This window comes from Tasmannia lanceolata, unplaced genomic scaffold, assembly GCF_043159265.1.
Source record: "Tasmannia lanceolata isolate RefF3 unplaced genomic scaffold, GAP_Taslan_0.1 ptg000004l, whole genome shotgun sequence".
NCBI lineage: Eukaryota > Viridiplantae > Streptophyta > Magnoliopsida > Canellales > Winteraceae > Tasmannia > Tasmannia lanceolata.
In genome coordinates, this window is record NW_027518681.1 from 13548709 (window position 1) to 13576451 (window position 27743).

Genomic DNA, 27743 nt, shown 5'->3' on the forward strand with positions numbered 1-27743 from the left:
GTGCACCGAAACGGGGGCCGGAGAGACGGTAAACCTTAGATCGGCTAAAATCGAATTGAATTGTCTTTGATTGAGTGAATCCTGCCCGATTTTGATTTCCGTCCCCGTAGGATCAATTGACTTTTATCGAGTATGCAACGTCGTAGCGCGTCTCTTTATATAGAGTTGTTCCTTCCAAAGGAGTAGTCTCTTTCAAGTTAGTGAGGTGAAACTCTGGACTGGGAAGAAGCCGTCACTACTATAGTTTTAGTCATTGATTTAATAGAAAGTACGGTACTAGTTCAATGATAGTGCTGGAAAGCTCAGATGCTACACACATGGGCTGGAAAGTCTATCCTCTCTCTTCTTTGTATGACAGTTGACAAACTCACAGGATGAGGAAAATATGCATGCCGAATAGTGGTGATAGTTACTCCTATAAGGAGGAGATTGGTTCTTTTATTCCTCTCACTCGGCGAGGCCTATCCTCTCAAGAGTTTGCCTACTCCAGCCCATAAGTCGTTCGGTCTCTCCCTCTATGCTCTCCCTGCTATGCTTTTGAGGAACCATAACGGGGCAAATCACAAGCAACCACTAGAGGACAAGAATATATGCGGTTCATCATAATGGCCTACTCCAAAGACGAGGCAACACGCAATCCACTATTTATAACCAAAATAGTACAATGTCACCTCCACCTGTGAAATCCACGGATAAAACCCTTCTTCAAACATTTTATGCAACCCCAAAGCAACCCTCAAATCTATACACTGAGTATGAGGGAAATCCTTTAAGAAAACCTTCAAAGACAATGCTTCTCTTGCAATGAAGAAAACTCGAGAGGAAGAAGAATAATACACCTGGTAAAAAAGAAGAAGAGGAAAAAACTCTTACCGTCCCGGGGTAAGCTAATATTTCAGGGGAAATAAATTCACGATTGTCTTGTCATAAATACTACTTTTTTCTTTTTTGTAGGTAAGCTGGAATAGAATCTCATACCTCTAGGTCAAAGGCCGAAGCCTATACTATAGAGCTAGAGGCTTGATCCATTTATCAAAGAGATGACCCATTCAAAGTTCAAACAACTTACCGGTGGTATGGGCACAACCAAGGTTTTAAATTTCAGTTTCGGAATGCGTTTCGATCCTCACCGAAACCGAAATTTTAGACGAAATCAATCGAATAATATTTTATCCCATACCAAATTTCGACGAAGGGATTTCGGGGATTTCAGTTGAAATTTCGGGATAATATTAAATATTAATCAAATATAGATTTATTCATAATATTCCTTCAATTGCAACCGAAATTTTAGGGAAAACAAAACTTCGGTCGAAATTTTGTAATGTTTCAACTTTAGGTAATTTCAGTTTGTTCTAGACCGAAACCAAAATTTCGTCGAAATTGAAAACCTTGGGCACAACCAAGGTTTAAAATTTCGGTACCTGTTTCGGACCTTGGAATTTCAAATTTTCAATTGAAATTTTGGTCGAAATTACCGAAATTTCAGTAATTTCGGTAAAATATTAAATTAATATAAAAAAAACAGTTTTTTTTTGGTCAAATTTCAGGAAAATCGAAAGTTCGACAGAAATTCCGAAATTTCGGCCGAAATAAATGACCGTTTCGGTTTTGGTCGATTTCGGTGTCGGTCTCTACCGAAATCCGGATTTCGGTCGAAATTTAAAACCATTACTTGTGTACAACACAATTAATTCGTAAATTTTGGGGAGTGATAAATCGTCTCCCAAATATCTTAATTCGTAAATTTTGGGGGGCTATAAAAAAACAAAGAATAAATTTTGGGAAGTGATATATTCCCCCACCTTCTTTCCCTAGCCACCCCAATCTCTTTTTACAAGTATTCCACACCCACACGTACGTAGATCAATGGAATAGAAGCTCAAACAGGGCCGTACTCGTTTAGAGCGCTAGGGTTTCAAGGAAAGGATCGGGAGCTCAGACGAGAGAGAGCTAGGGTTAGGGTTTCGAGGAAAGCAAAAGACCGTCGAGAGCGATGGAGAGCACCCTGGCGAGTGCCTCTGCGATCACAGACCAGAGGCAAAAGATCGAACAGTACAAGCTCATACTCTCCTCCGTCTTCACATCCAACGACATCACGCAGTCCAAAAAATTCATCGATCATAGTAAATATAAACACAACCCACAAAATTTTCACCTTCTTTTGAAATAGTTCAAATATGAGTTTATAATCTGTTTGGGTAACTCAGTGGTGTCGGACGACGTTCCGTTGGTGGTCTCGCGACAGCTTCTGCAGACGTTTGCACAGGAGTTGGGGAGGTTGGAGGCGGATTCCCAAAAGGAGATAGCTCATTATGCCCTAACTCAGATTCAGCCTCGAGTCGTTTCTTTCGAAGAACAGGTTCTCTCTCTCTCTCTCTCTCTCTCTCTCTCTATTGCTTTATCACTATATATATTCGAAGAACTTATCTGGTTTAATTACATCTTGCTGTTTTTCCCATGCTGACATTGAACCCATTGCCCAAGACTAACTTCTATTAGTCCGATAATTTGTTGCGTTTTATCGCTGGTTTTGTAGGAGCATGTTGTAATGTAAATGCTTAGGAAAGATTGGAATGCTAGCTAAGGTAGTATTTTTTTTAATTATTCTGGGAAATTTTGTAACAAATTGGTGCAAAAATCGTGCTTGGTTTTGGATATCAAATGTGTTGCCCATAAGCGTTCCTTATTTGGCATTTTTATTGCATTTAAGTGTTGGAGGTGGGTGGGGCTAATTCTCTCCTCACATTATGTTTCTATTTGAAATGAGCGTAGGGGCTGTTCAATGATAGGAGTATGCTAAGTAAATTCACCAACTGAAACAAGCCTGAAGGTGAGTTTGATGGTTGCTTTCAGAGAACTTTAAAGAGGGAAGTATTATAAGTTTCAAATCTTGAATCTGAAGACTTCTAAATCCAGTTTATAGCTTATTTATTGAAGTGTTTCTTTTGTTTACGGAGCTGGGAGGCATATGGTCTAGTCAGTTGGTTTGAGATTTAGATGGCCAGCCAGGTGACAGGGCTTTGGATAGGTTAATAATCTTGAGTCTTTGAAAGGAATGACCGGGACATTTCTGTGATGCCCCTAATAACCAACAAATGGCAAGTGCTCTTCCCACAAGTAACATCATGGTGTTACATCGAAATATGTAAATGTTGACTGATCAAGCTAATGTTGAACTTGGTAAAAATGGAATGGTTGAATAATTGAGAAATAAGATTATTCAGGAATTTACATTCGTATTTGTTTTTCCCCTCCCAAGAGCAGGTTCTTACACACCACTCACCCATCCGCCCCTGGAAACATACTTCCCATCAGCTGGATCTATTAGATAAACTCTTTATGGAATTAGAAAGCATAGTGTATCGCAATGTGTGGTTTGATCAAAATTATGATTTTACAGATTTGGATCAAGAAACTATTTGCCCCTCATGAGCAAAGGTTGGAATAGGTGGTTCCAAATCAATATTTGTATTCCCTGTCGATATTTTTCCAACAGCAAATCACCCCTCTTTGCCTTCAATTACATATGAAAACAACTTTTCAACTTTATTATGACAGTCCCTGACATGTGCATATCCAGGAGGTAGGAAGTTAGGGATTGATCTTATCTATTTAAGTTAATAAAGTGGATGTTATCCGCGTGTACGTGTTACTAAGTAGGAGTTTATTTTCTGCATCTTTATTATATCATAGACAAGCACTAAGAGTAGTTACGTAGGGAAATAAGGATGTGCTGGTTTTATTATTTAAACAAACTTTGTTAATGAATCGGCAGGCGCAATTTCTACACAAAAAATAAACTTTTTAAATTTAGGAGGTTACGGTTTCCCTCGAAGTAAACCACCTAAATTTCCACCATTGGGCGGGGCAAAGGAAGCACGTAAGTACGTAACAACTTGGTATCAGAGCGAGGCGGTTCCTACAATGGCGGATGGCTCTCGTTTCTCTCAGTTGGCCGAATCGGTGATGCAACTCCATGAGACCCAATCTAAGATGCAAGAAGAAGCTATGGCGTACAGAAGAATGATGGACGAGGTACTCCAAAAAACTCAACCTTTTGGCTTCCAATTATGAAAAATTGACTCTAAATCATGAAAAAGGAGAATCCACCATGGGAAACTCCGTAATTCGATCGGGAGGGAACTCACAGACCGGGGATGCGTGTGGTATCCAAACTCAAACCCTTCAGTTATATTTCCCAAGGTGGCAGCTATCCCTTAGGCTGGTTGTATCGCGCCAATTTTTTTTTCCAACTGTTATCAAATGGTTGATGATTGCATCTTTTCACATGGAGGGGAGGGCCTTGCAATGGTACAAACGGATGGAGAACTCTGGGGCCCTTACTAGTTGGTTGGGCTACCTTCTCCAAGGCCCTAGCGTCACGCTTCGGTCCGACGGAGTGCGAAGATCCAGTAGGTGCCCTCACCAAGTTAAAACAATGTGCATTAGTGGACGAGTACCAAACACAATTTAAACCCATGTCATTCGCGGCTACCATCGGCTTGGCGCGGTTACAAGAAGAAAAAATCAGATTTCAGCGGGAGTGCGGGTCACAGATCAAGGAGATCTCAGCACCGTTGGCCCTCAACCCATCCGACTATTACACGACTTACTCCAACTCAAATTCAGGAGAGGCGTCTCCCAGGGTTATGCTATAACTGCGATGAAAAGTTCTCTCCGGCACTGATGCAAGACACAAAAGTTGTATTTGATAGAAGGTTCATGGGACGAAGAAGGAACTCATTATGTTGATGCTAACTTGGAGGACCGGCTTCTTCGAAGAGGGGGGGATGATACGCGCATATGCAGAAGACAGGAAGTTAGGGATTGATCTTATCTTTTTTTTTTTTTTGGAATGGTGGGATTTATTTTATCTATTTAAGTCAATAAAGTGGATGTTATCCACGTGTAGGTGTAGGTAAGTAGAGGGTTTATTTTTTGCATCTTCATTTGCTTAGAGATAAGCACTAAGAGTAGTTACGTAGGGAATTAAGGATGTGCTGGTTTTATTGTATTTAAAGAAACTTTGTTAATGAGAATCGGTAGGCGCATTTTCTACACAAAAAAATAGTCTTTTTTAATTTAGGAGGTCACGGTTACCCTCGAAGTAAACTGTCTAAATTTCCACCATTTGGCGGGGTAGAGATGCAAAAGATTTGTTTTTCTTTTTTTTCTTCTTCTTCTTCTTCTATTTTTTTTTTTTTTTTGCGAATCAGATTCAAGAGCAGAGTTATGCCCTATACTTGGGGTGAAGGTTCCAAACTCTACCAGAAGGCTGAGATTTTGCCTCTTGGCTTGGGTCTAGTGGTCTGGTTCCTTCTTAAGTCCTCATGTTTCTTCCTTATCACCTAATTTGAAGATGTGTTTGGAAGAGAATTCATCAATTCTTTCCTGTCTTCCCATTTCCACCAAGATGCAAATGCCACAGAAGAGTAGTTTGGTAATTTTAGAGTTGGGAGCTTTGGAGCTCTTTTTAAGGTCTTGGCAAGGCTTCAATTCCTTACCTCTTTCTCTTCTTGTTCTATATAATGCTCTTCTACATATTTTCTCTAAACTATGTTGGCAAAGTTCTAGTAAATCATTACGTTTGTGTTTGAATATGGAGTTATGGATCATTTACTCCCATGGTTGTAGAAGGTAGGGGTGCAACTCGGGTCGGGTTGAGGCCAACCCGAGACATCATTTGCTTAACCCTAACCCGAACCCAACCCGAAATTGTCAACCCGACCCAACCCGATTTGTTGATTAAAAAAAACAAGAGGGGATGAAAAACCCAAAATCCAAAAAAGGAGATGAAGAAAAAAAAAGTTACCCATTTCATCTGAGGCATGCCCTCTTTCTTCTAGATGACTAGATGTGACCAAGGGACTTCCATTGCAAAATTAACAAGGATTTCGAAAAACTGAAAAGGGAGGATAAATGGGATTATGGGTTTTTTGGTTTCTCAAATGACATTTGAAGGAGGGGAATGGAATGCCTTTATTTACAGAGAAGCATGGGAGGCACGGCCGGAGGCACAACTGAAGACATTGCCGAGGTTCTGTATTTTAGGTTGAAGATGGGATTTTAGGTTTTTTTTCTAGCTTTTACACTCGTTAGATGAGTTTAAAGATAGGATTTTACTTTTCTTAGCTTTTACACCCGTCAGATGCAATAAAGGCTTGTTATGAAAAAGTAGAAAAAAAACATTGGCTTTGAGTGACAGTTGTCATTCTAAAAGATAAAAGGAAAAAGAATTAAAAAATTGATAAAAAGAGAGACGTGATTGCTGTAAATGTTATCTTTCAAAAAGTAACTTTAAAGTGGACAGTTGTCATTGTTATCATGAAAAAAGTAACTTTTGAGAATAGATGGCGCCATTCCTTTAGTTCAATTTTCAAATTCCTAGCATGTTTTACAAGGATGCTTCGGGTTTCGGGTTGGGTCGGGTTATCTATGTCTCAACCCGAACCCAACCCGATTTTAATTCGGGTTAGCTTTTTCTAACCCAACCCAACCCGATTTTTGAGTTGCCCCAACCCAACCCGACCCAAAATCGGGTTGAACCCGACCCAAGTTGTACCCCTAGTAGAAGGGAAAGTTTATAAAATTATTTGAACCTTTCAATCAGATTATATGGGCCTTTTCCGGGCCGATTGACGAGAAGGATTCCAATGAGGCTGAGATTCATGCAATGCTGTATGATACCCATCTCGTTGATCATTTTTTTGAAATGGAATCCATCTTGTTGATCGGATTTAGTTGGATATTATCATTATTGAGGGAGGTTCCGTTAATGGCATTCGCTGGGTGAGCAGTCGTGGTAGTCATCCTTGGAGATTTGGTGATGCCATTTAGGAGATCTCAGACATGACTGAGGATTACTTCACTTTTTCAGCATGTCTTCTGATCGGCTGGTTCAGAGGCAGATCAGCTTGCTCGATCGGACATTGAGAGACACGTGTTTGAGACTTTTGGTCATCTCCCTCCTCAGGGGGCTCCTATTTCTGTTTTTCTTTATTTTCCTTCTTTGCTCGGTTGTAGCTTGGCCATCTCGATCATGGAGCTCTTGCTCGTTTTTAACAATCTCACCATTAAAAAAAATGGAACCTTCCATTATTCCTATATATATATATATATATATATATATATATATATATATATATATATATAGACACACACACACACACACACACACATTTCCTTATGAAGTGAACTTGTTCACTTCTTCTCTTGTCACTTTTGAAGTTTAAAGTTTAAACATGGTATAGTCGACTGTTATGTTTGATGCCAATCTATTCATGATAATACTAACATCACGAATCTTATTCAAAAAGAAAAAAAAAACCTGTAGTCCTAAATCCATTTGATGCCCATGTGCTTCTTCATTAGGCTAGATCTTCCTATACGTTTTAATCTAGGACTTGCATCTACTCGCAAATCTTGCAGGTGTTAATCATAAGAGAGAAGCTTGCTGAGTTGTATGAATCTGAGCAGCAGTGGTCAAAAGCAGCGCAAATGCTCAGTGGCATTGATCTGGACTCTGGAATCAGGTCAGTGAGTAATCGTTTGGGCTTCTTGTGAAACTCGGTATAGAATTTTACCTCTTTGCCATAATTCTTAACCATCTGCATTGTCTTTTCCTTTAGAATGCTTGATGAGACCTACAAGTTGTCCAAATGTGTCCAGATTGCTCGCCTCTATCTTGAGGTAAGCTGTCCTACTATGCAATAAAATTGTCTGGATATTTGGTAAATCTATCAATTTGCAGTGACTGTAATATTTTTCTACTTGCTTCACATGACAGGATGATGATGCTGTAAATGCAGAAGTTTTCATTAATAAAGCCTCTTTCTTGGTGAGCAATAGTCAACAGGAAGTATTGAATTTACAATACAAGGTAAATGTTCTTATAACATTGGCTCATGTATTCAAAAAAAAAGAAAAAAAGAAAAAAAGAAACATTGGCTACTATAATTCCATTGTTACCTGAAAGCACCAGAATTAGTTATGCTGCTTTTGAATTGTGCTTTCTTTATTTTATTGACAGGTTTGTTATGCAAGGATTTTAGATTTAAAGAGGAAGTTTCTTGAAGCTGCACTTCGTTATTATGACATTTCTCAGATTGAGAAGCGACAAATTGGAGATGAGTATGTAGAGAAGGAAATTTCTGCATTTGTATATAAATTTTCTGCATTTGTATATGTGATCATTCCATGAAAGTGTTCTTTTTCGATTCATTCCATGAAATGGTGTTTCTTTGAATGCTCTTGAGCTCAAGAAGATTCAAAGCTGGTTAATAATTTAATATTAATTTTTGATGGGTTTATTATTATTATTATTATTATTATTTTGACACTTCTTGAATTGAGGCCAATAATTGAACATGCTAAACTCTTGTATACCATTCTAAAGTTTCTTGAGTCATGATTCAGACTGCTTTTTGGATGAGGCTCTATGCATATTACATAATGGCTTGGGAGATTTAGAAGCTAGTTAATATCAAGAATCATGCATTTTTTTTAATTTTAAACACTGTCTCCTATTCGCAGGCTGATTGATGAGGACGCACTGGAGCAAGCTCTGAGTGCTGCTGTGACCTGCACAATTTTGGCTGCTGCAGGCCCCCAACGCTCTCGTGTTCTTGCCACTTTGTATAAGGTACTCATTTTTGTTGTAATTGAATTGGAGATATTATTGCTTCAACAATGTCAATTTTTTTTTCCTCTACGCCTGCTGACTAGTTGATTCTCATAATTGAAGAGCTTAGATGAGTCGGCAATGGATTATTGAGACACAATCTTCAATATTTATGTTTTGTTGTGGTTGTTTAAGTGTTGAACTCAGTTAAATTGAATCCACTGGTCATATTGGTGTATGTGCTATTGTTTCTAGATGTTTATGGTCTTGAAATTAAGTCATATTTTTTTTATTCTTAGTCGATACAAATCCATAACTCTGATACTTTCTTCTCAAAGGAGAATCTGATCTCTCTCAACATGAAATCTTGTTGATGTTGAAACATCGTGTTTTACTTACAGGATGAGAGGTGCTCGAAATTGAAGATTTACCCAATATTGCAAAAGGTATAATCATGTACTGTGTTCTTTTTTTTTTGGAAATAACGTGTTCTGTTTTAGGAGTGTTTATTCTAGCTCAGTGCTTATATCCTGCAATGTTTTACTTTTTATTTTTAGTTTGTTACGTTATGTTCTGTTTTGTCCATTTAGGGTTTTTTGTGAACATGGTTTGCATTCTATATCTACTTATCAGGTTTACTTGGAGAGAATTTTAAGAAAACCAGAAATCGATGCATTTGCCGAAGAATTGAAAATACATCAGGTTACAGACATCATGGCTCCATGAATTTCATCTTTTCTACCTTTGTCCCTTGTTTGCTGGACGCAATAATTCAGCTTCGATTGATTTTTCAAACAGAAAGCGCTTTTACCGGACAATTTCACCGTGTTGGATCGTGCCATGATTGAGCATAATCTTCTAAGTGCAAGTAAACTTTATACAAACATAAGGTTGGAATTTGATGATGCCTTTTTTTCTTTCTCTTTATTTTTATTTTGGGAGGATAAATGTCTCATATTTTGCTATTTTCTTTTTTTGTGACATTTCTCTTCAATTTTTCATTCGTGCAGCTTTGAGGAACTAGGGACTTTACTTGGCATTGCTCCTCAAAAGGTACATTCTTCATCTACTTAATAAGTGATGCTATATGTCCTATTTTAAAAGGTTTGTATCAAAGTAGTGATATTAGGGCTCCATTGGTTGGCTAGTTAAAATGATTCCCTGGTCCTCGGGTGCTTCCTGCAAGGTTAAGACACCTTTTTTTTTTGGGAAAGATAAGCAAGGTTATGACACGTATGCACCACATATCAGATCATGTGCCATTCACTATGATAATTTCTTTGTTCTTCATGCATCCTGCCATTCATGTTGATTTTTTTGTCATGTTGTTTCGATATTGAGGGTTAAGTTGTCGACATTTGCTTCATATGTTTTTTAGATTAAATTGAATTAGCTGTTCTACTTCTACCTTTTCCTCTTCCAGTGAGAGATATGAGCTGCTAGTCTTGAATAGAGAGGGATACTATATCTGTTAAATATCATTGTTTTGGGATTGTCAAAAGAAACATAATTTGCCCTTTGATGGTTTACTTGAAAGATGGAATTTAGATCATTTACTAATGACCTAGATGTTTTAGTTGGAGATCATTCTCAAATGGTGTAGTTTACTAGCACGTAGTCTGTTCATTCTGGTTCTGCTAGTAGATTTGATACGTTAAGTACAATTGTTGGAGGAATTTTAGTTGGAGATTTTTTTTTTGAAAGATAAGCAAGGTTATGACACGTATGCACCACATATCAGATCATGTGCCATTCACTATGATAATTTCTTTGTTCTTCATATATCCTGCCATTCATGTTGATTTTTTTGTCATGTTGTTTCGATATTGAGGGTTAAGTTGTCGACATTTGCTTCATATGTTTTTTAGATTAAATTGAATTAGCTGTTCTACTTAGGTGTTCGACCTTTTCCTCCTCCAGTAAGAGATATGAGCTGCTAGTCTTGAATAGAGAGGGATACTATATCTGTTAAATATCATTGTTTTGGGTTTGTCAAAAGAAACATATTTTGCCCTTTGATGGTTTACTTGAAAGATGGAATTTAGATATTAGATCTTTTACTAATGACCTAGATGTTTTAGTTGGAGATCATTCTCAAATGGTGTAGTTTACTAGCACGTAGTCTGTTCATTCTGGTTCTGCTAGTAGATTTGATACATTAAGTACAATTGTTGGAGGTATTTTAGTTGGAGATTTTTTTTTTGAAAGATAAGCAAGGTTATGACACGTATGCACCACCTATCAGATCATGTGCCATTCACTATGATAATTTCTTTGTTCTTCATGCATCCTGCCATTGATGTTGATTTTTTTTGTTATGTTGTTTCGATATTGAGGGTTTAGTCGTCGACAGTTGCTTCATATGTTTTTTAGATTAAATTGAATTAGCTGTTCTACTTCTACCTTTTCCTCTTCCAGTGAGAGATATGAGCTGCTAGTCTTGAATAGAGAGGGATACTGTATCTGTTAAATATCAGTGTTTTGGGTTTGTCAAAAGAAACATAGTTTGCCCTTTGATGGTTTACTTGAAAGATGGAATTTAGATATGGGAATTGCTAGCGTCCATCACAAAAGGCATTTTGCGGCTGGTCTGTCGCATCTGGGACCAGCCACCTCGTGAATGAAGACAAAAGCTTTTGTCTTCATTCACGAGGTGGCTGGTCTGACATGCGACAGACCAGCTGCGAAATGCCTTTTGCGAAGGACTGTAGCAAATCCCTTTGGATATTAGATCTTTTACTAATGACCTAGATGTTTTAGTTGGAGATCATTGTCAAATGGTGTAGTTTACTAGCACGCAGTCTGTTCATTTTGGTTCTGCTATTAGATTTGATACATTAAGTACAATTGTTGGAAGTATTTTAGTTGGAGATTATTCTCAATTTGTGTAGTGTTCTAGTTCATTTTGGCTCTACTTCTAGAATGCGAGACATTGTAAGTGTAATTAGTGGTGGTATTTATAAAAAAAAAGGTTGTTAAAGATATAAAATAACAGAAATATCTGCAGATGCATTTTCAACATATTTCAAAGTTTATGAAATTTCATGTCATCTGGACAGGAGGTACCTAAGAGGGACATCTTTCGATCTTGGTTCAATCCTACATAAGGAAAGAGCGATTGAAGAGGATGTTAACCACAGAATAACGGCAGTTTGGTTGAAGTGGAAGCATGCTTCAGGAGGCGACCATAAAATACCTACCAAGTTGAAGGGAAAGTTTTATGAGACAACTGTGAGGCCAGCCATGCTATACGGCCCAGAATGTTGGGCCACCAAGAAGCAACAAGTGCATGAGTGTAGCGGAGATGCGAATACTTAGATGGATGTGCAGCCACACAAGGTTAGATAGAATTAAAAATGAAGACATTCGTAAAAAGGTGGGGGTGGCACCAATTGAGGAGAAGATGAGAGAGCACCGCTTGAGATGGTTTAGGCATATCCAACGTACGCCTTTGGATGCTCCGAAGAAGTGACTCGTGCCAAGTTGATGGAGTAAAAAGAGGAAAGGGCAGACCGAAAACAACTTGGGCAGAAACAATGAGGAAAGACTTGATGGCTAGGAACATAAAATAGAACATGACCTTTGATAGGAGAGAATGGAAGCAAGTGATCCATGTAGACGAACATGACCTTGGATAGGAGAGAATGGAAGAAAGTGATCCATGTAGATGAACCCAACTAGTGTTAGGATTAGACTTAGTCAATTTGAGCAGGGTAGATTCTTTCACCTTCTTCATGAAAATTTTCTAAAGGATTCATCAGCCGACCCCAACTAGTTTGGGACAAAGGCTTAGTTGAGTTGAGTTGAGTTGTAGGAAAGCTGTATGAATGCCAAACCATAACCATCTGCCTAGCAACAGTGCGACACATATGATGATCAGTTGAAATAATTTATTTGTAGTCCATTGTTATCTTTAAATGAATTTGTGTACTCTGTCTTAACATTTACACTGCAAAGACACTGCCTTTACCAATGGCATGCCATAATCAGCATCTCAGCTGAGTTCAAATGTTCCGAGAAAGTTTTTTAGCTGATTGTTATTGGCAGGCTGAGAAGATTGCATCAAGAATGATTTACGAAGACAGAATGAGGGGATCCATTGATCAAGTAAGTCTTTCTTCCCAAGATCCCATACAAGATGAATTATTCCTTTGAAGGGAATTATCTTCCTAGTATTAATGGGCCAATTGTTGCTTGCTAAACCAAATCACTTGGCTCATTTATTTAGTAGCTGAGATTTCCCTGCTTTGGAATCATCAACCTAAAAGACTTGATTAGACATGACATTTGGTTTTATATTTTTATCTTGTTCCATTTCAAAAAAAAATATATTTTTATCTTGTTAATGTGGGCTCATTGGGGCTTTTGGTTGAATGGTTTCATTTTCAGGTCGAAGAGGTCATTCATTTTGAGGACGACACGGAGGAGTTGCAGCAATGGGATCAACAGGTAAACTTACTTGTTAGTTGTTACTTAATTTCGTTTGGTATTCTTGATTTTTTCTTAAGCCGACCCCAACTAGTCTGGGACAAAGGCGTAGTTGAGTTGAGTTGAGTTGAGTTGTATTCTTGATTTTTTTCTTAAAACAGTCTCATGTTCTTTATTAATGTATGGGCTGCTGTCCAATGTAGGGCTTGCTATGATAAATAACTGTCAAACAACATCACCAATAAATCCTTTTAGAAAACCCCCCAAACCTTCTCCTTTTCACTCTCAATCCATCTTGGCGACGAACAAGCTTATTCTTTTTTCTGCTGACAACTGGCATATTCTTCTTTCCTTTTTTTGTGCTCTACTTGCTTCTCTCCCCTGAAGCTAAGGGTGTCAATGGGGCTGGGCCCAATCATTTCATTGGTTAAAAAAATGAATGGGTTTACGTCCATCCTGATTACAAGATAAATTTTGGTTCCAGTTAGCCTGTGTTGTCCAGTCTGTTAAAATATTTATCTCCTCTGAACTCAACCTTTTTTTTTTTCGATAATGGTAAATCAATTATAGAACCAAAGTGGGCCTGGGGCTGCCAGAAGAACAAGAACAAAAGAGAACAGATTACAAAGACAAAGGTAGGAAAAAACAGCCTGGACACCAAACCCGGACACACTATATTGTCAAGGGATGGGATACATGTAAGAACTAAACTTATCAGTCCCATGGGACTCAGTAAAACCAATCATTAGATATATGCACTTTGGGAATCCTTTACATTCAACCGTGTTCTCAAAACCAACCGTGTTCTCAAAACCCGACTTCATTATACGGTTTGAATTGGATTGACCTGAACATCCGCCATGTCTAAATCTGATCAATTCTCTCCCATTTCTCAGAAACCGCTTGAGTTGTCGGATTGACAGATCGAACCATCTGAGTAGAATGAATTGGACAGTTAATCACGAAGCACGCGGTTTGTTTTACTTCTACACATCCTAGCTCCACCTCCACCGTTCTGGTACACACGCCTCCTTCCAAGAAAATATTATGTTTCTGGGGTTTCATGACAGCCAACACTTTCCCTACCACAGGGGATTCCCAAGGCAAAGGAAATCCAAAGAGAAATTAGGTTGAGATGAAATCTAAATAGAAACTGGATGGAAATGAAGCGTCTTTGTCGTGGTGGTTGTGAAGAAGACGGAGGGAAGGGGAAGGAAAAGGAAGAAATAAAACGGCGTAATAAGTACAAACCTTACAATGATAGGAAAATGTTCCTACCTCCATTCACAATGACAAAAATGGTAGCCTCAAAATTTATTTTATTAAGTTTTTTTTTTTAAACTTTCTGTTTTTATGAAAATATTTGATGAATCATGCATGTCATGTTTCAGACTTGTCTGAACTGGAGGGGTTATTTGCTGCTATGGTCATCAGTTTGGTTTTTAATGGTTACATTCAACTGACATGTTGAACTAGGAGGTTGCAACAACTCATTTAGGCCCTGTTTGGATTGCAAGAAAAGTATTTCTGGTGGGAATTTTTTCTTGAGAAATTTTTTCCTATCCATGATTTGGAAGGAAATGATATAGTTATGGTATATTTAGAGGAATATTATCATAAATTGAAGATCCTTATAGATAAAACTTGAACCACACTGATATTATGTGATTGATACATTTGGCATGATATTGGCCATTCGAAGAAACCGATTTGTATTGATATATGTTAGATTATTTTACTAAACCCTGTATCAGGGGTCTGACATTGTTAGACTACTAATTTCTTCTCTTCATCTTCTCCCAGTTTTCTCTACTTACAGTATCATCAACCTTGCAGATTGTGGGCTTATGTCAAGCGCTCAACGATGTCCTAGACAGTATGGCAAAAAAGGGCCTTGCGGTTCCTGTCTGAACTCTCTGTGGGGAAAGGATACATGGATGTGTTTTTATACTTAACAGGGACTCTGTTTCAGCTAAGCGAGCGGTGATCTTCTTGTAATGGATCTTACACCGGTTGGTAAATTTTATGCTTGTGATATTCTTGGTTGGTTTACTAGTAATTATATGGTGTTTTAGAATATTTTTCTTAGGAAAAAGGCATGTACAAAGTATAGATGGGTACATTTATTTGGTGATCCAAACCATTGATGTGCCAGGTCCTCCATTAGTAATTAATATTATAGGTAGCTAGCTTTAGAAACTCAAATTATTTTATAAGGTTTTACCTAGTGCCAACGAGATCTGCGTTAGGCTTCAAGCCTAGACCCACAGGGTCACCCTATGTAGGCCCATCAGATCAACAGTCTTTGGTCATTTTTACTGCACAGGTAGATTGCTGGTTTTCATTATTTGTGGGCCCCACCCAAACCTCAATAAGTATCTTTATAAGTTTGATTTTTGGCATGGAAGATCTTGAGGAAAAATTGGCGACAAGCCGACAACCCATATCCAGGTCTTACTATCCAATGGTCAATATATCTTTATCAGGCTATGTCATGGACACAATGAGTCCCAGCAGGCAGCAGATGAAGTGACCAAGTCACAGCCTCATATCGTCAATATGATGCGGACCGTTGATCGAATGGCCAGCACAGGTGGATGATGATGTAGGTTAAAATTGTTTTAGAAATGATGGGCTCTACATATGGGCTTATTGAAGTTAATTGTTATGGAAATGAAGTAATTAATGGCTTCAAAGAGGCCTTAATGTCCCACTAGGAGATGGGATTAATTTTAAATAATCTTAACTTCAAATAAGGAACAATTTTAGTGGAATCCATCTATCCAAAAAAGCCTAAAGCAAAATGATGAAAAGAGGCAACTAACTTTCAATTTTTTGAATTAACCAAAAATCACCCATTTTGGTTTTAATTTAATTGAACAAAAAGTTTTTCTTCCTAATGACAAGTATGACATCATTTTTTATTTAGGGAAATGATTTCCTCAACAACTTTGGAGTTGATGTACACACTCCCTTGTTTTAATAATCATACCCAATTGTCTGTTACATGTTGTAACAATCCTCCAAAACTATCAAAATCCACCCAGAAAAGTGTTATATAGAATCATGGTTTTAAATTTCGACAGAAATCCGAAATTTTGGATTTCGGAGGAGACTGACACCGAAATGCATCGAAACCGAAACGGTCATTTATTTCGGCCGAAATTTCGGTTTTTCCAAAATTTGACCCAAAAAATATGTTTTTTTAATATTAATTTAATATTTCGGCCGAAATTTAATATTGAATAAAATATTAGTTCGGGTCAAGTACCAGATTTCGACCGAAATTTTGAAATTTCACGGTCCGAAACCGGTACCGAAACCGAAATTGTAAACCTTGTATAGAATGTCATTATCAAAACAAGGAAGTGGTGATATCAAAATCGTACAAAGTAGTAAATAATTAACGATCTCTACTGAGCATTGCTGAAAATGCAATTACTTCATAAGTAGCTATTTCAACATGTAGATCATGGCTTAAAAATTGATATTGCACCTCTGTTATTAAACCCGCTCCAATTTCTTACCTTCATATCATTGGAATTTATCACCCAATATCAGATTCTAGCTTTCCATCTTCAACACCTTCTTGACTGATATAAATGATTGGCATACATATAGCTTGAGACTGCCACTTTGCATTTCGTTCGAAACATGACAATCAGGATTCATACATGACCAACGTGGAATTTCGCAGTGAGAAGAAACAGAACTATTGTCAGCTTGAGTCCTGTTATGGCCAGTGAAATTGGACTAACAATTTCTTATGACGATTTTGATCGTCTGTCTGATTCATGGGCCCGGTGCAAAGTCATGACCAACAGAGGATTCTAATCCTCTGATTCGTGGGCCCAGGGCAAAAATCATGACTACCAGAGGAGTCTGATAGTTTGATTAGTGGCCTATAAACTCTTTGGATGTATAATTGGAGACATAAGCTGATCATCATAAGGCCCCAACAACACTGTATACATGTACGGTTGAGATTGGAGGGGGGTCTCTTTCCCTATTACAGGGGAAGTGTTTTTAGCGGAGAGAGGATTAGGGTTTGGAGAAACAGAAATGGAGGAGGAGGAGGAGGTCCTGTTGCCTAATCTTCCGAACGAAATCGCTGTACAGTGCATAGCGAGGGTACCCAGATCATTCCACTCTAATCTCTCCCTTGTCAATAGATCATGGCGATCTCTCCTTCGCTCCTCTTTCTTCTACTCCACCCGCTCCCATCTCAATTGCACCCAACCATTCCTCTATTTTTGCAGTCATGACCATCTTTTTAAATGGTTCGTCCTCGATCCCTGTGATGGAAACCCTAGAAAAATCAACACATTCCCTCTCCTCTTTTTAAATGGTTCGTCCTCGATCCCTGTGACCACGTCTATTTGTTATCGGCGGTATAGTGAATAAAATTCGGTCATCTCAAGTCTCGATTTTTGACGCTCGTACCAATAGTTGGGAAGCTGGCCCCGCGATGACGATCCCGAGATGGAATCACGTGGCTGCTGTTGTGAATGGGAAGATTTACGTTGTCGGAGGATGTAATCTTAATAGAATTAAATTGTAGGGCGAGGTTTTTGATCCGGTTCTTGCCTCGTGGACGCCTCTTCACTTCCCCCAACAACTTGGTGGGATTCGACGGAAACGTATCGAACATTATGAAAATGTGGCAGGGAAACTTCTCATGATCACGAGTATAGGGGGGGGGGGGGGGGGGGGGGTGTTTTTCGACCCAGAGAGGTCGTCATGGTGGATAGAGACGGGGTATTTTTCGGATTATTGTCTGAGATCGAACACTGTTGTAGTTGACGGGATTTTGTATTGCTTTGACATACCGGGCAAGATAAATTACTATGATAGGGAGGAGAATAGGTGGAAAGAGTTGAAGGGCATTGAGAAGGAATTGCAGCATATGACTTTAAAGTGTATGAGTGTTACATTGATGAATGTGGAGGGGAGGTTAGCGGTGCTTTTCCTACGCAATACTCTGTGGGAGACGAATTTTGCGCTTGGCGGGGAGGTCGAGCAGGATAACATATATTTCGTGCTTTGGCAGGTCGTGGTGCGTAAAGAGAGCAACGGAAAGTTGCTGGGTTCGATCGTTCGGTCAAAGTTTATTCAGACGACTCCATATTTGTCTCGTTACAAACATTGTTGTGTCCATCGTTGTTTGGCACTTGGGTTGTGATCTTAATACAAAGACAGGTATTTGAACTATGTGATATTGTATGAGGACTATAAATGTTTCGTGTTCGTTGTTGTTGTTTGAGTATATTGTTTTGTTTGTGTAGCATGAAACCACCATTGACCTTATTTGACATTCCTATTCTACCAAAAGAGCAAATGAAGAAGGTGTCTCTATTAAGCATTTTAATCATATGATATCGTGGTTAAATTAGTTATGTTGACTGTTTTTCGAGCTCTTTTTATCTAAAGTTGGGTATGTTTCCCTTCACCTCCGCGAGATGCGTACCTCCATTAGTTTTCATTATTTACTGTGGGGATCAAAAGTCAAAATTAGTAATTAGCATAGAAAATGAGCCTGACCCTTCTTCCTCGATCCATTTCCAGAGAATGCACCTCTTGAGTCTTGATTCTTAAAATCTAATCCCCGTAGACTGACTCATTCCACCCAGCTCCATCCTTCCCACATCTTATCCATCCATTGAATCACTTTCTGCCTCCATCTCTCCAAGCCATGCTCACACTTAAAAGTGGAACAGCGTGTTGTTCCATGACTTCTGATGGTTTTAGATTGAAGTGACAAGAATGGTTTGAAGGAAGATGGATGGAATTGCAGATAACCAAAAGAGTAACTTCTTTCTAATGTCTGTTTTGGGTTCCCTGTATAATTCCTTACATTATAATATTGACTAACTCGTTATCTGGAAATCTTGATTATGATTGTTTTGGGCCATATTATTATTTTTCTCTAATTGTTTTTAGTACTTTATTGGATTTTTTAAAATAAAATTGCAATTGCAACTTTATTTTATGATGTAAACCTAGAGTTTACGGATCATTTTCTGAATATGTCATTTACACACTACTGAATTCAACTGATCTGCTGTGTTGAAACCTATTGTTCTTTTTTAAGTTCTAAACTTAAAGCAAATCTAGAGCCTGAGTGGATTATTTTGAGCTAGAACTTAATCAAAGGAGAGTAGAGAACTCTCGGTTACATTGTGTAACCTTGTGTAACCGAAAGATGTTCAAACTACACTTCTGCTGTCCAAGTAAATAGACGTCATTTTACATTTAAGATCCAATATATACTCTCTGTTAACAATGGTCATTGAGAAAGACTTCTTATTCACATCAGGCTCTTGATGTGTGTTGAATCTCCATATCATTTCCTAAGCTCATCAATAGCATTGTAGCAGACCTGAGTTCGAATCAAAGATTTTTGGAATCAAATTGTACTCCAACCGGTCTTCAAAGTTGTGTGCTCTATAGCTAGGATCGAACTCGATTTCCGCTCTATATCATATAGTAATTTGGGTATTCTTCCTAACAAAAAGAAGGGTATTTGGCTCATTTAACCAAGATAGCCTTAAAAACATCAACCTAATTGCATGAGATTCATCCGTCCCTGTTCTTTCAGATAAGCAAGATAGATTTTTATAATCACCAATAGCATTCAAAGAAGTTCATCGCTTCCTTGATATCCCAACCATCTAACTTCGACACACTAAACTGATGTAGCTATATCTGGCACTCATTTTATGTGTGAAATCCAAAACATGATGTACCCAACCTGTACCTAGGTAACATTTATGATCATGTTCCCATGAGCTATTGAAAGTCATTAAGATCAGGTCACGTGGCCATTTCAAAATCTTTAACTCTTAGGCTATGTTTGGTTGCTCGGGCGTGGCTCAAAGAGTAGTAGATTATGAAGTCAAAGCGTGGGGTGCGGGGTGGGGGGAAGGGGGATGTGATAAATTGTTTCTCAAGTAGTATTATCAAAATCTTTGGATTGACGCCTAAAACATTGGCCGAGTCATTTGCACACGTAACTACTTAACATAAATATGTAGCGACTACACGTACACACAAAACATACTAACTTGTCATGATAAATTGTTTTTGACCATTTTAGAACGTTTTTGAAATACCCCAAATGTGGAAACGTTTTGAAGGGGGGAGGGGGTATTTTTGTCCCGGAAAATATTAAATTTTATTTAATTAATAAAATAAAAAGGAGAAATTTTAGTTTCCTAATTGGAGTAAATTAGGGCTTCTAAAAGCTTGTTACCTTAGGACTCGTAACATACCTTAGGACTCTTAACAAAAGTTTATAAATACACACTTAAACTACAGATTTTAGAACTTTAACCCTAAAAAGCATAGTTGTAAATTCCGTTTCGTTTAAATTTCGGAACGAAATTCAAAAAATTTCGTTGCGGTCAAAATTTCGTTCAATTCCGGCCATTCCGGACTAAATTTTCCGAAATCCGGAATTTCGTCCGGAATGGACGAAATTCTCCATTCAGGCCGGAATCGTGCATAACGGCTAGTTTGACTGGATTTTGCAGAATTTACGACAATGCCCTTGCAACAGCTCTTTTTGGTTTTTGACCATTTTAACCTCAAAATGTGACGGTTTATAGCTGTTGGGAAGGGTATTTTAGTCATTTTTAAATGCACAATCAATTAAAAACTCTATAAATAGCCTTTTCCCTACCTTCTTATCCTACACCTTCACATAAGTGATTCTCCTTCTTTCTCTACTTTCACTTACATTATCTATTCTACTAAATTTCCTACAAGTTTACCCTCTTCTTCAACTCAATCCAAGTCTATTTTGGAGCAAAGGGAAGGCATACATTCAACTTACCACTACAAGGTCAAGAAGTCAAGAAGTATTTCCAAAGGCTTATTTCAAGTGAGTGAAGGCTAATTTTTTCTTCTTCTCTTCAACTCAAGTTCAACCTCAAGGTCCTCTTTATTCCTTTCCATTTCCTTTCTTTTATTTCTTACTTCATTTGTCCCCTTCTACTTCATTTTTTTGTAATTTGTTTCAATTTTCTTTCTTCTAATTCATTTTTCCCCTTCTTCTACTTCATTTCAGAATGAGTGGGTCGGGCTCGGGACCTTCTGCAGGAGCATCCTCTATTGGTTCGGCACCCGCTAGATCGGATGACCCGGCATGGGCTTACGGTACATTGGTTTCGGGTCAAAGAAATAAAATAACTTGCATATTCTGTGGCAAAGTCATATCGGGTGGAGGTATAACCCGCTTGAAAGAACATTTAGCGGCTGTTCCTGGTGAAGTAGCATCATGCAAAAAAGTGACTGAAGATGTAAAATATCGAATGAAGCAACTTTTAGATGCAAAGAGAAAAGAAATGGCTAGGATGAGCATATCCAGAGCAGATGTTGGAGGTTTTTATGGCACACCAGACGAAGAAGAAGAGCAGGATGAAGAAGACATTGGCACACAATTGCCTCAAGTCCTTCAACGAAGAGGAAAGGAAGTTCTTGTAGAACCGAGTGGTACAAAAAGGAAAAAGAAGGGAATTATAGGAGGGATCAGGAATTTCTTTGCACCACGAACAACCCCTGGAGCCCAGCCAAGCATTAAAAGTGCTTTGGCTACTAAAGAAACAATGGATAGAGCAGACATGGCGGTTGGCATGCTTTGCTACGATGCCAATCTCCCTTTCAACATTGCCAATTCACCTTTCTGGCAACCTATGTTTGACGCTGTGAATGCCGTGGGTTCGGGTTATAAGGCACCTACTTATCATGCTTTAAGGGGTTCTATTTTGAAGAATACAGTAGATGAGGTAAACAACTACTTGGAGGAGATTAAGATCTCATGGAGATACACTGGCTGTAGCATTATGGCAGATGGATGGACAGACACCAAACAACGTTCCCTAATCAACTTTTTGGTGTACTGCCCTAAATGAGTCATATTCCTCAAATCCGTTGATGCATCTGGCATAGTGAAGAATGCCGATGAATTATACAATATCTTTGCAAAGATTGTCGGAGAGGTGAATCCGGAATATGTGGTGCAATTTGTAACTGACAGTGAGCCAAGTTACAAAGCTGCTGGGAAAAGACTAGAAGCCACTTTTGGTACATTCTTCTGGACTCCGTGCGCAGCTCATTGCTTAGATCTCATCTTGGAGCATCTGTGCAAACCGACTATATTTTCTCACATAGCAACCACAATTGAGAGGGCTCGAACGATTACAAAGTTCATCTACAACCATGGAAGCCTCTTGAATTTGATGAGGAAGAAGTTCACAGGTGGGAAGGAGTTGTGCCGCCCTGCTGCAACCAGATTTGCTACAAATTTCATTAGCATACAAAGTCTGGTGTTGAATCGCAAAGCACTTCAACATATGTTTGTGTCTGATGAGTATAGTACTAGTAGGTTTGTCCAACACCCACTGAGTGAAGGGGTAGTTAGTACTGTGTTGGATAAATCTTTTTGGGACCAATGCAAGTACATTCTAAACATCAACGAGCCTTTAGTGAGAGTGCTGCGCTTGGTAGATCGGCAGGACAAACCGGCGATGGGTTACCTATATGAGGCCATGGATAAGGCCAAAGAGAACATCAAGGAGAGGTTGAAGAGAAAATCAGATTACAATCCCATCTGGAGGATCATCGACCAAAGATGGGATAGGCAACTCCACAGCCCCCTCCATGCAGCAGGATATTTTCTTAACCCTGCTCTCTTTTTCATTCCTACCTTCTCTAGGCACAGTGAAGTAACCAGAGGCTTGTTGGCATGCATCACTCGACTGGTACCTGATGAAGGTACACAAGACCTCATCACCAATCAGATTGAGGATTATCGAGAGGCTAAGGGTATGTTTGGAATGAAGCTTGCAATCCGCAACCGAACGAAGTTGGGACCAGGTATATTTGAGTTTTTTGTTTAATTAAGTATAATTCATTTTAACTTTCAGTTTCTCAACAAATAATGCTTTACTATTTGTTACTTCACAGTTGCATGGCGGAATCAATTCGGAGGTGACGTGGAAGAATTACAGACCTTTGCGATCAGAATCCTCAGTCAGACCTGCAGTGCGACTTGGTGTGAAAGGAATTGGAGCACCTTCGAACACATTCACTCTGCAAAGAGAAATAGGTTGGAGCATCAGAGATTAGATGACTTGGTGTTTGTCCATTACAATTTTAAGTTTCGAGAAAGGTATATAACGTAATATAATGTTTTCAACTCTCACCTCATCACTTTAAGCTTTTATGTTTAACCTTTGACATTAAACTTAATGTTTTCCTTTTTAGGGACTTGTTGAGGAAATCATCTACCACTAGTGACCCTTTGAGCATAGACCATCTGGATGTCATGATGGATTGGGTTGCAGAAGTAGAAGATGTTATATTCACGCCGGAAGACATTGGGTGGGAAAATCTTGAAGCACCTACTGCTGTGGTTGGGGCCGGGGACGACGACGACGACTTTCTCATGCCTTTTGAAGAAGATGTCCCTACTGGTGGTCCAGGTGGTGATGACGGCAGCGGCGACGACGACGACGACGACGAAGAAGACATTGAGTATGATCATCCGAGTTATGATGACTGAGAGTTGCTACTAGCTATTGTCTATGTTTCACTTTCATGTATCTTTTTTTTTATGTTTTTCTATGTATCAGACTATCAGTTGGACTTGTGCAAGACTTTATGTGTTTAAGTAATGAATATGCCTTTTGGGACACATATTTTGGACTATTTATTAGTTTTTCATCTTTTTCTATTGATTTTTTATTTTATTTGGATTTTCTCATATTTTTTAATATATTTTTTGTGTGAACGAAAAGTTTCGACCGAAATGCACCGAAATCCCACCGAAATTCCGTTTCAGTGGCCAAAACGAAATGGCGACCGAAACGGAATTTACAACTATGAATCTAATTCTTGAAGTCTAGGAGAGAGAAGCAATAAAGCTTGTGGATATCGTCTTCTAAAGGTATGTAGAACTTAATTTTATGATTAATTCTATTATGTACCGAGATCCAAGATCTCTTGAAGAGAAGATTAAAAGTTTAATCTAGGGTTTGTTGGATTGAAAACAACAAGCATATATTCGAGGTGAAAATCCTATATTCCTCGAGTAAAGAATCATAGATTAGGGTTGTGGGAATTGATTTCCCGAAGATCTTCGCGTTCGTTTCACGTTGATGCCCTAATCAATTGAGGAAATTAAGAGATAACTAATTAAGATATTTAATATGCTTAAAGGAAGAAGAAAGAAGGGTTATCGGGTAGAAAATCGGAGAGAACTTGTGTTCTTGCGCGAATTGGGAAAACCCAAATCCCAAGTCTCGGACGTCCGAAGGGCGAGGGTCGGGCGCTCGAAGACATGAACCTGAGGGGTATCCGAAAGGGGGAAAATCTCAGAGGCGCCCGAGGAGTTGTCTCGGACGTCCGAACGGGTCCTCGGACGCCCGGTTCAGACGCCCGAACACACTATTAAGGCCGAATTTTTGGAAAGTTTTTCCAATCAGTTTTGAGGGCACAGATCTACCCCGTAAGACCTAGATATTAATCGAAAGTGTTAATCACTGGTTAATATGGATTGTAGGTGATACTACATAGTGATCGAAGGAGTTACTTCGAGGGAGACAAGTCAAACAAGTACCACATGTGAGTAGTTTTGTTCTCCCACAATTATTCTACATATTGAATATGATTTATTATGCAATTTTCTGTAATGTTCTCGGTTGGTATTGACTGTGTTAGTGTACACGAGGGTCAATATTCACAGTATGGTATGACTCCTAGTTCGGATCTACCACATGCACGTATGTGCCGGTTAGACTTTTATTACTCATAGTTTTGCATCAGGACATGGTGTTGTCCGAGTAAGGATGTAACAGTTAATGTCCTTTGAGACGAAGTGTTTTGCATGATTACTATTGTATGGGACTTTTTCTAAGTGGTCGAAGGAGGTCACGGATCAAGCCGTAATTATGGCTCTACGTAGTATTTTCGAGAGCTTCACCCTACGCAGTATTTTCGGGGATGTAATCCCGTACGAGATCATTGGGATGTGGCTTCCTACGAGTTAGTAGGTAGGTTCCGATGACTACGTAGTCTAGTAGTACTAGTCTCATTACACTAGGCATTAGGCGCAGTTACAAGTTATAGTTACAGTTGTGAATGGTTATGCCGGTTACATAGTTTTGCCAGCAAGAATGCTATGCCAGTTACAGTTATTATATAGATTGCCAGTTATTCTGTTTCTATTGATTGATATCATGTTATTAGTGAAGACATATCTATTTCACTGGGCGTTAGCTCTTCCACGCATTCTATGTTACAGGTGGAGAACAGTAGGATGCTTGTTGCGCGGGCTTCGGGTGTGAGCAAGGTTTCCCGTTTAGGAGTTTATTATTTCCAGTTATTCAGTTTAATTGAGATATTTAATTGAGATAGTAGCGTTAGTAGGAATAAATCTTTAAATATATCATTTTGTTTAATTGATGTAGTCCGTTGGACAAAGAGATTTAGTTTCCACATTTATTACTCTGATAGTTAATTAATTGAATATTATTTTTTGTGACTGTTTATTGCATGGTTCCAGTGAGAATGCCTTACATATTCGTAGTTTGATGAATATGTGGCGCTGTTATGTACCTAGACCGGAAATTCGGTTTGGGGCGTGACAAATTTTGTTTTTGTTTTGAAAGGTAACAATTTTATTTCATAACCGCGAAAAATACAGATAGGCATGAGGGACAAGTTGTCCCTATGGTATACGTAAAACCAAGGGGCGTGACAGTTTTAATGCCCACCTTGTTCATGCATGAGCTGAAGTGCCTTACTTCTTACACTTTACGCCAGGTTAGTATCAAATTATCTTATCTCCCATTGATATTACACCTCATTCACCATACTTCCTCTCATTTAGTAATTTACAAATCATTGTCTCATGAGTACTTTCTGCCCCTCTCCTTATTTTTTCACTTACTTAACCTTGTTCATACTACGTAGAGTTGCAATAATAAGCAAGTGTGATGGTTTGGGTTCTCTTACTAATGTATTTCATTACTCGTGGGCCTACGTCTGTAGATTTGAAGGGTGGAGGAACTCTTCCAATTCATATAAATATGACATTCCCTTCTTTACCCTTGTGAGGATTAGCTCTTTACCTTTTGCGATTTTAAATGGACTTTGGGCTGTCATGTCTTTTAATGATCATCTCATGTATGCCTTAGTACTATGTCCGTTCATGTTGTCAATACATTTTAAATTGTAGCTATATGCTTTATTTGCAGTTGTCAGTGTGGATGCCATTGATATGTCAGGATTTCTTTTATGAGTAGCTTGTGGTTTGAAGTTTGAACTTAATAGATTCTTTCGTCTTCTATTTTCATCTTCTATATGTCAGGATTTCATCTTGTAATTTCAAATTTGTAAACTGGGAGTTGCTAGCTACTTTCGGGGAAAGCCATTTCACGCCCAGCTGTTGCCTGTGATGACAGCCACGTGTTGACTTTTTGGCAGATTTTGTCTTACTCATTTAATTCATCTGACATGGCTCTCATCACATGCAAAAGCCGGGCGCAAAATTGCTTTCTGCGAAAGTGGCTAGCAAACCCCAGTTTACAAATTGCAACATGAAATCCTGACTTATAGAAAGATGAAAATAGAAGACGAAAGATTGTATTAAGTTTTTCTTCTTTTCTGACTTCCTCTTCCGAGTTGCAGCGGTGGTCGCCGGAGGTGGTGGAGATGAAAAAACAGAAAAAGAAGAGGTGCGAATTTAAAAATAAGCTGCCAGTCTACTTTTGTGTCATAAATAAAACACACTGTCTAGGTCATTTACTCTTGTTTTATGAAAATATTTGATGCGTCATCCATATTTCATGCTCGAGATTGGTGGGGTTAAACTAATTTCGAGCAGATGGGGTGACTTTCGGCTTTTTTTAAAAGTTACATTCAACTGACATGTTCCACTGATTATTGTGTTGGACAATTGTTGGAAGCTGACACGTAATAGAAGATGCACATGATGATGCTGTGCTGCCTTAGAAACCTGATTGTATGTGATCGATACATTTCTCATGATATTGTCCTCTTGAAGAAACTGATTTGTATTGATCTGACATGATAGATTATTTTCCCACAATTTGTATCAACCTGTGTTAGATTATTTTACTAAACCCTGTATCAGAGGCTGGACATTGTTACCATCTTCATAGGCTATGTGACTACTCATTTTCTTTCTCTTCATCTACTCCCAGTTTTCTGTATTTACAGTATCATCAACCTTGCAGATTGTGGGTTTATGTCAAGCACTTAATGATGTTCTAGACAGTATGGCAAAAAAGGGCCTGGCGATTCCTGTCTAAACTTGTGGGAAAGGATACATGGATGTGCTTCTCTACTCTGACAGGGACTGTGTTTCATCTGAGCGAGTGGGTGATATTTTTGTAATGGATCTTACATTGGTTGGTAAATTTTATGCTTGTGATGGGCTTTTTGGCTTTACAAGTAAACTATATGATGTTTTCGCATATTCTTCTTAGGAAGAAGGCATGTACGAAGTATAGATGGGTACATTTGTTTGGTGATCCAAACCATTCATCTGCTGGGCCCATCAGATCAACTGTCTCTGGTCATTTTTGTTCATACGAGTAGAGTGCGGGGCTTCATTATTTTTGGGCCCCACCCAAACTTCAATAAGTAACTTACAAAATTCACTTCA

General features: G+C 38.6%; 1 protein-coding gene and 1 long non-coding RNA gene across 3 annotated transcripts; both read left to right on the forward strand.

Moving 5' to 3' along the window:
• The first annotated feature begins 1817 nt into the window (after window positions 1-1817).
• COP8 (Proteasome component (PCI) domain protein) lies at window positions 1818-27743 on the forward strand. 2 transcript variants are annotated; one of them, XM_077377177.1, is made up of 14 exons: window positions 1818-2126; window positions 2211-2362; window positions 7432-7535; window positions 7632-7692; window positions 7790-7882; window positions 8033-8133; window positions 8536-8644; window positions 9025-9069; window positions 9257-9325; window positions 9422-9513; window positions 9634-9676; window positions 12671-12730; window positions 13013-13072; window positions 27313-27743. In XM_077377177.1, exons 1-14 carry the CDS (start codon window positions 1997-1999, stop codon window positions 27385-27387), a joined length of 1194 nt encoding a protein of 397 aa, XP_077233292.1. In that variant the 5' UTR covers window positions 1818-1996; the 3' UTR covers window positions 27388-27743. The 2 variants fall into 2 exon arrangements, with proteins under 2 accessions (XP_077233292.1, XP_077233290.1); XM_077377175.1 differs by lacking the exon at window positions 27313-27743 and adding an exon at window positions 14888-15128 and having other exon boundaries at window positions 1820-2126.
• LOC143875582 (uncharacterized) lies at window positions 17752-27306 on the forward strand. Its single transcript, XR_013250147.1, has 3 exons — window positions 17752-18250; window positions 26105-26165; window positions 26311-27306. It is a non-coding gene; the product is annotated as an uncharacterized LOC143875582 (long non-coding RNA).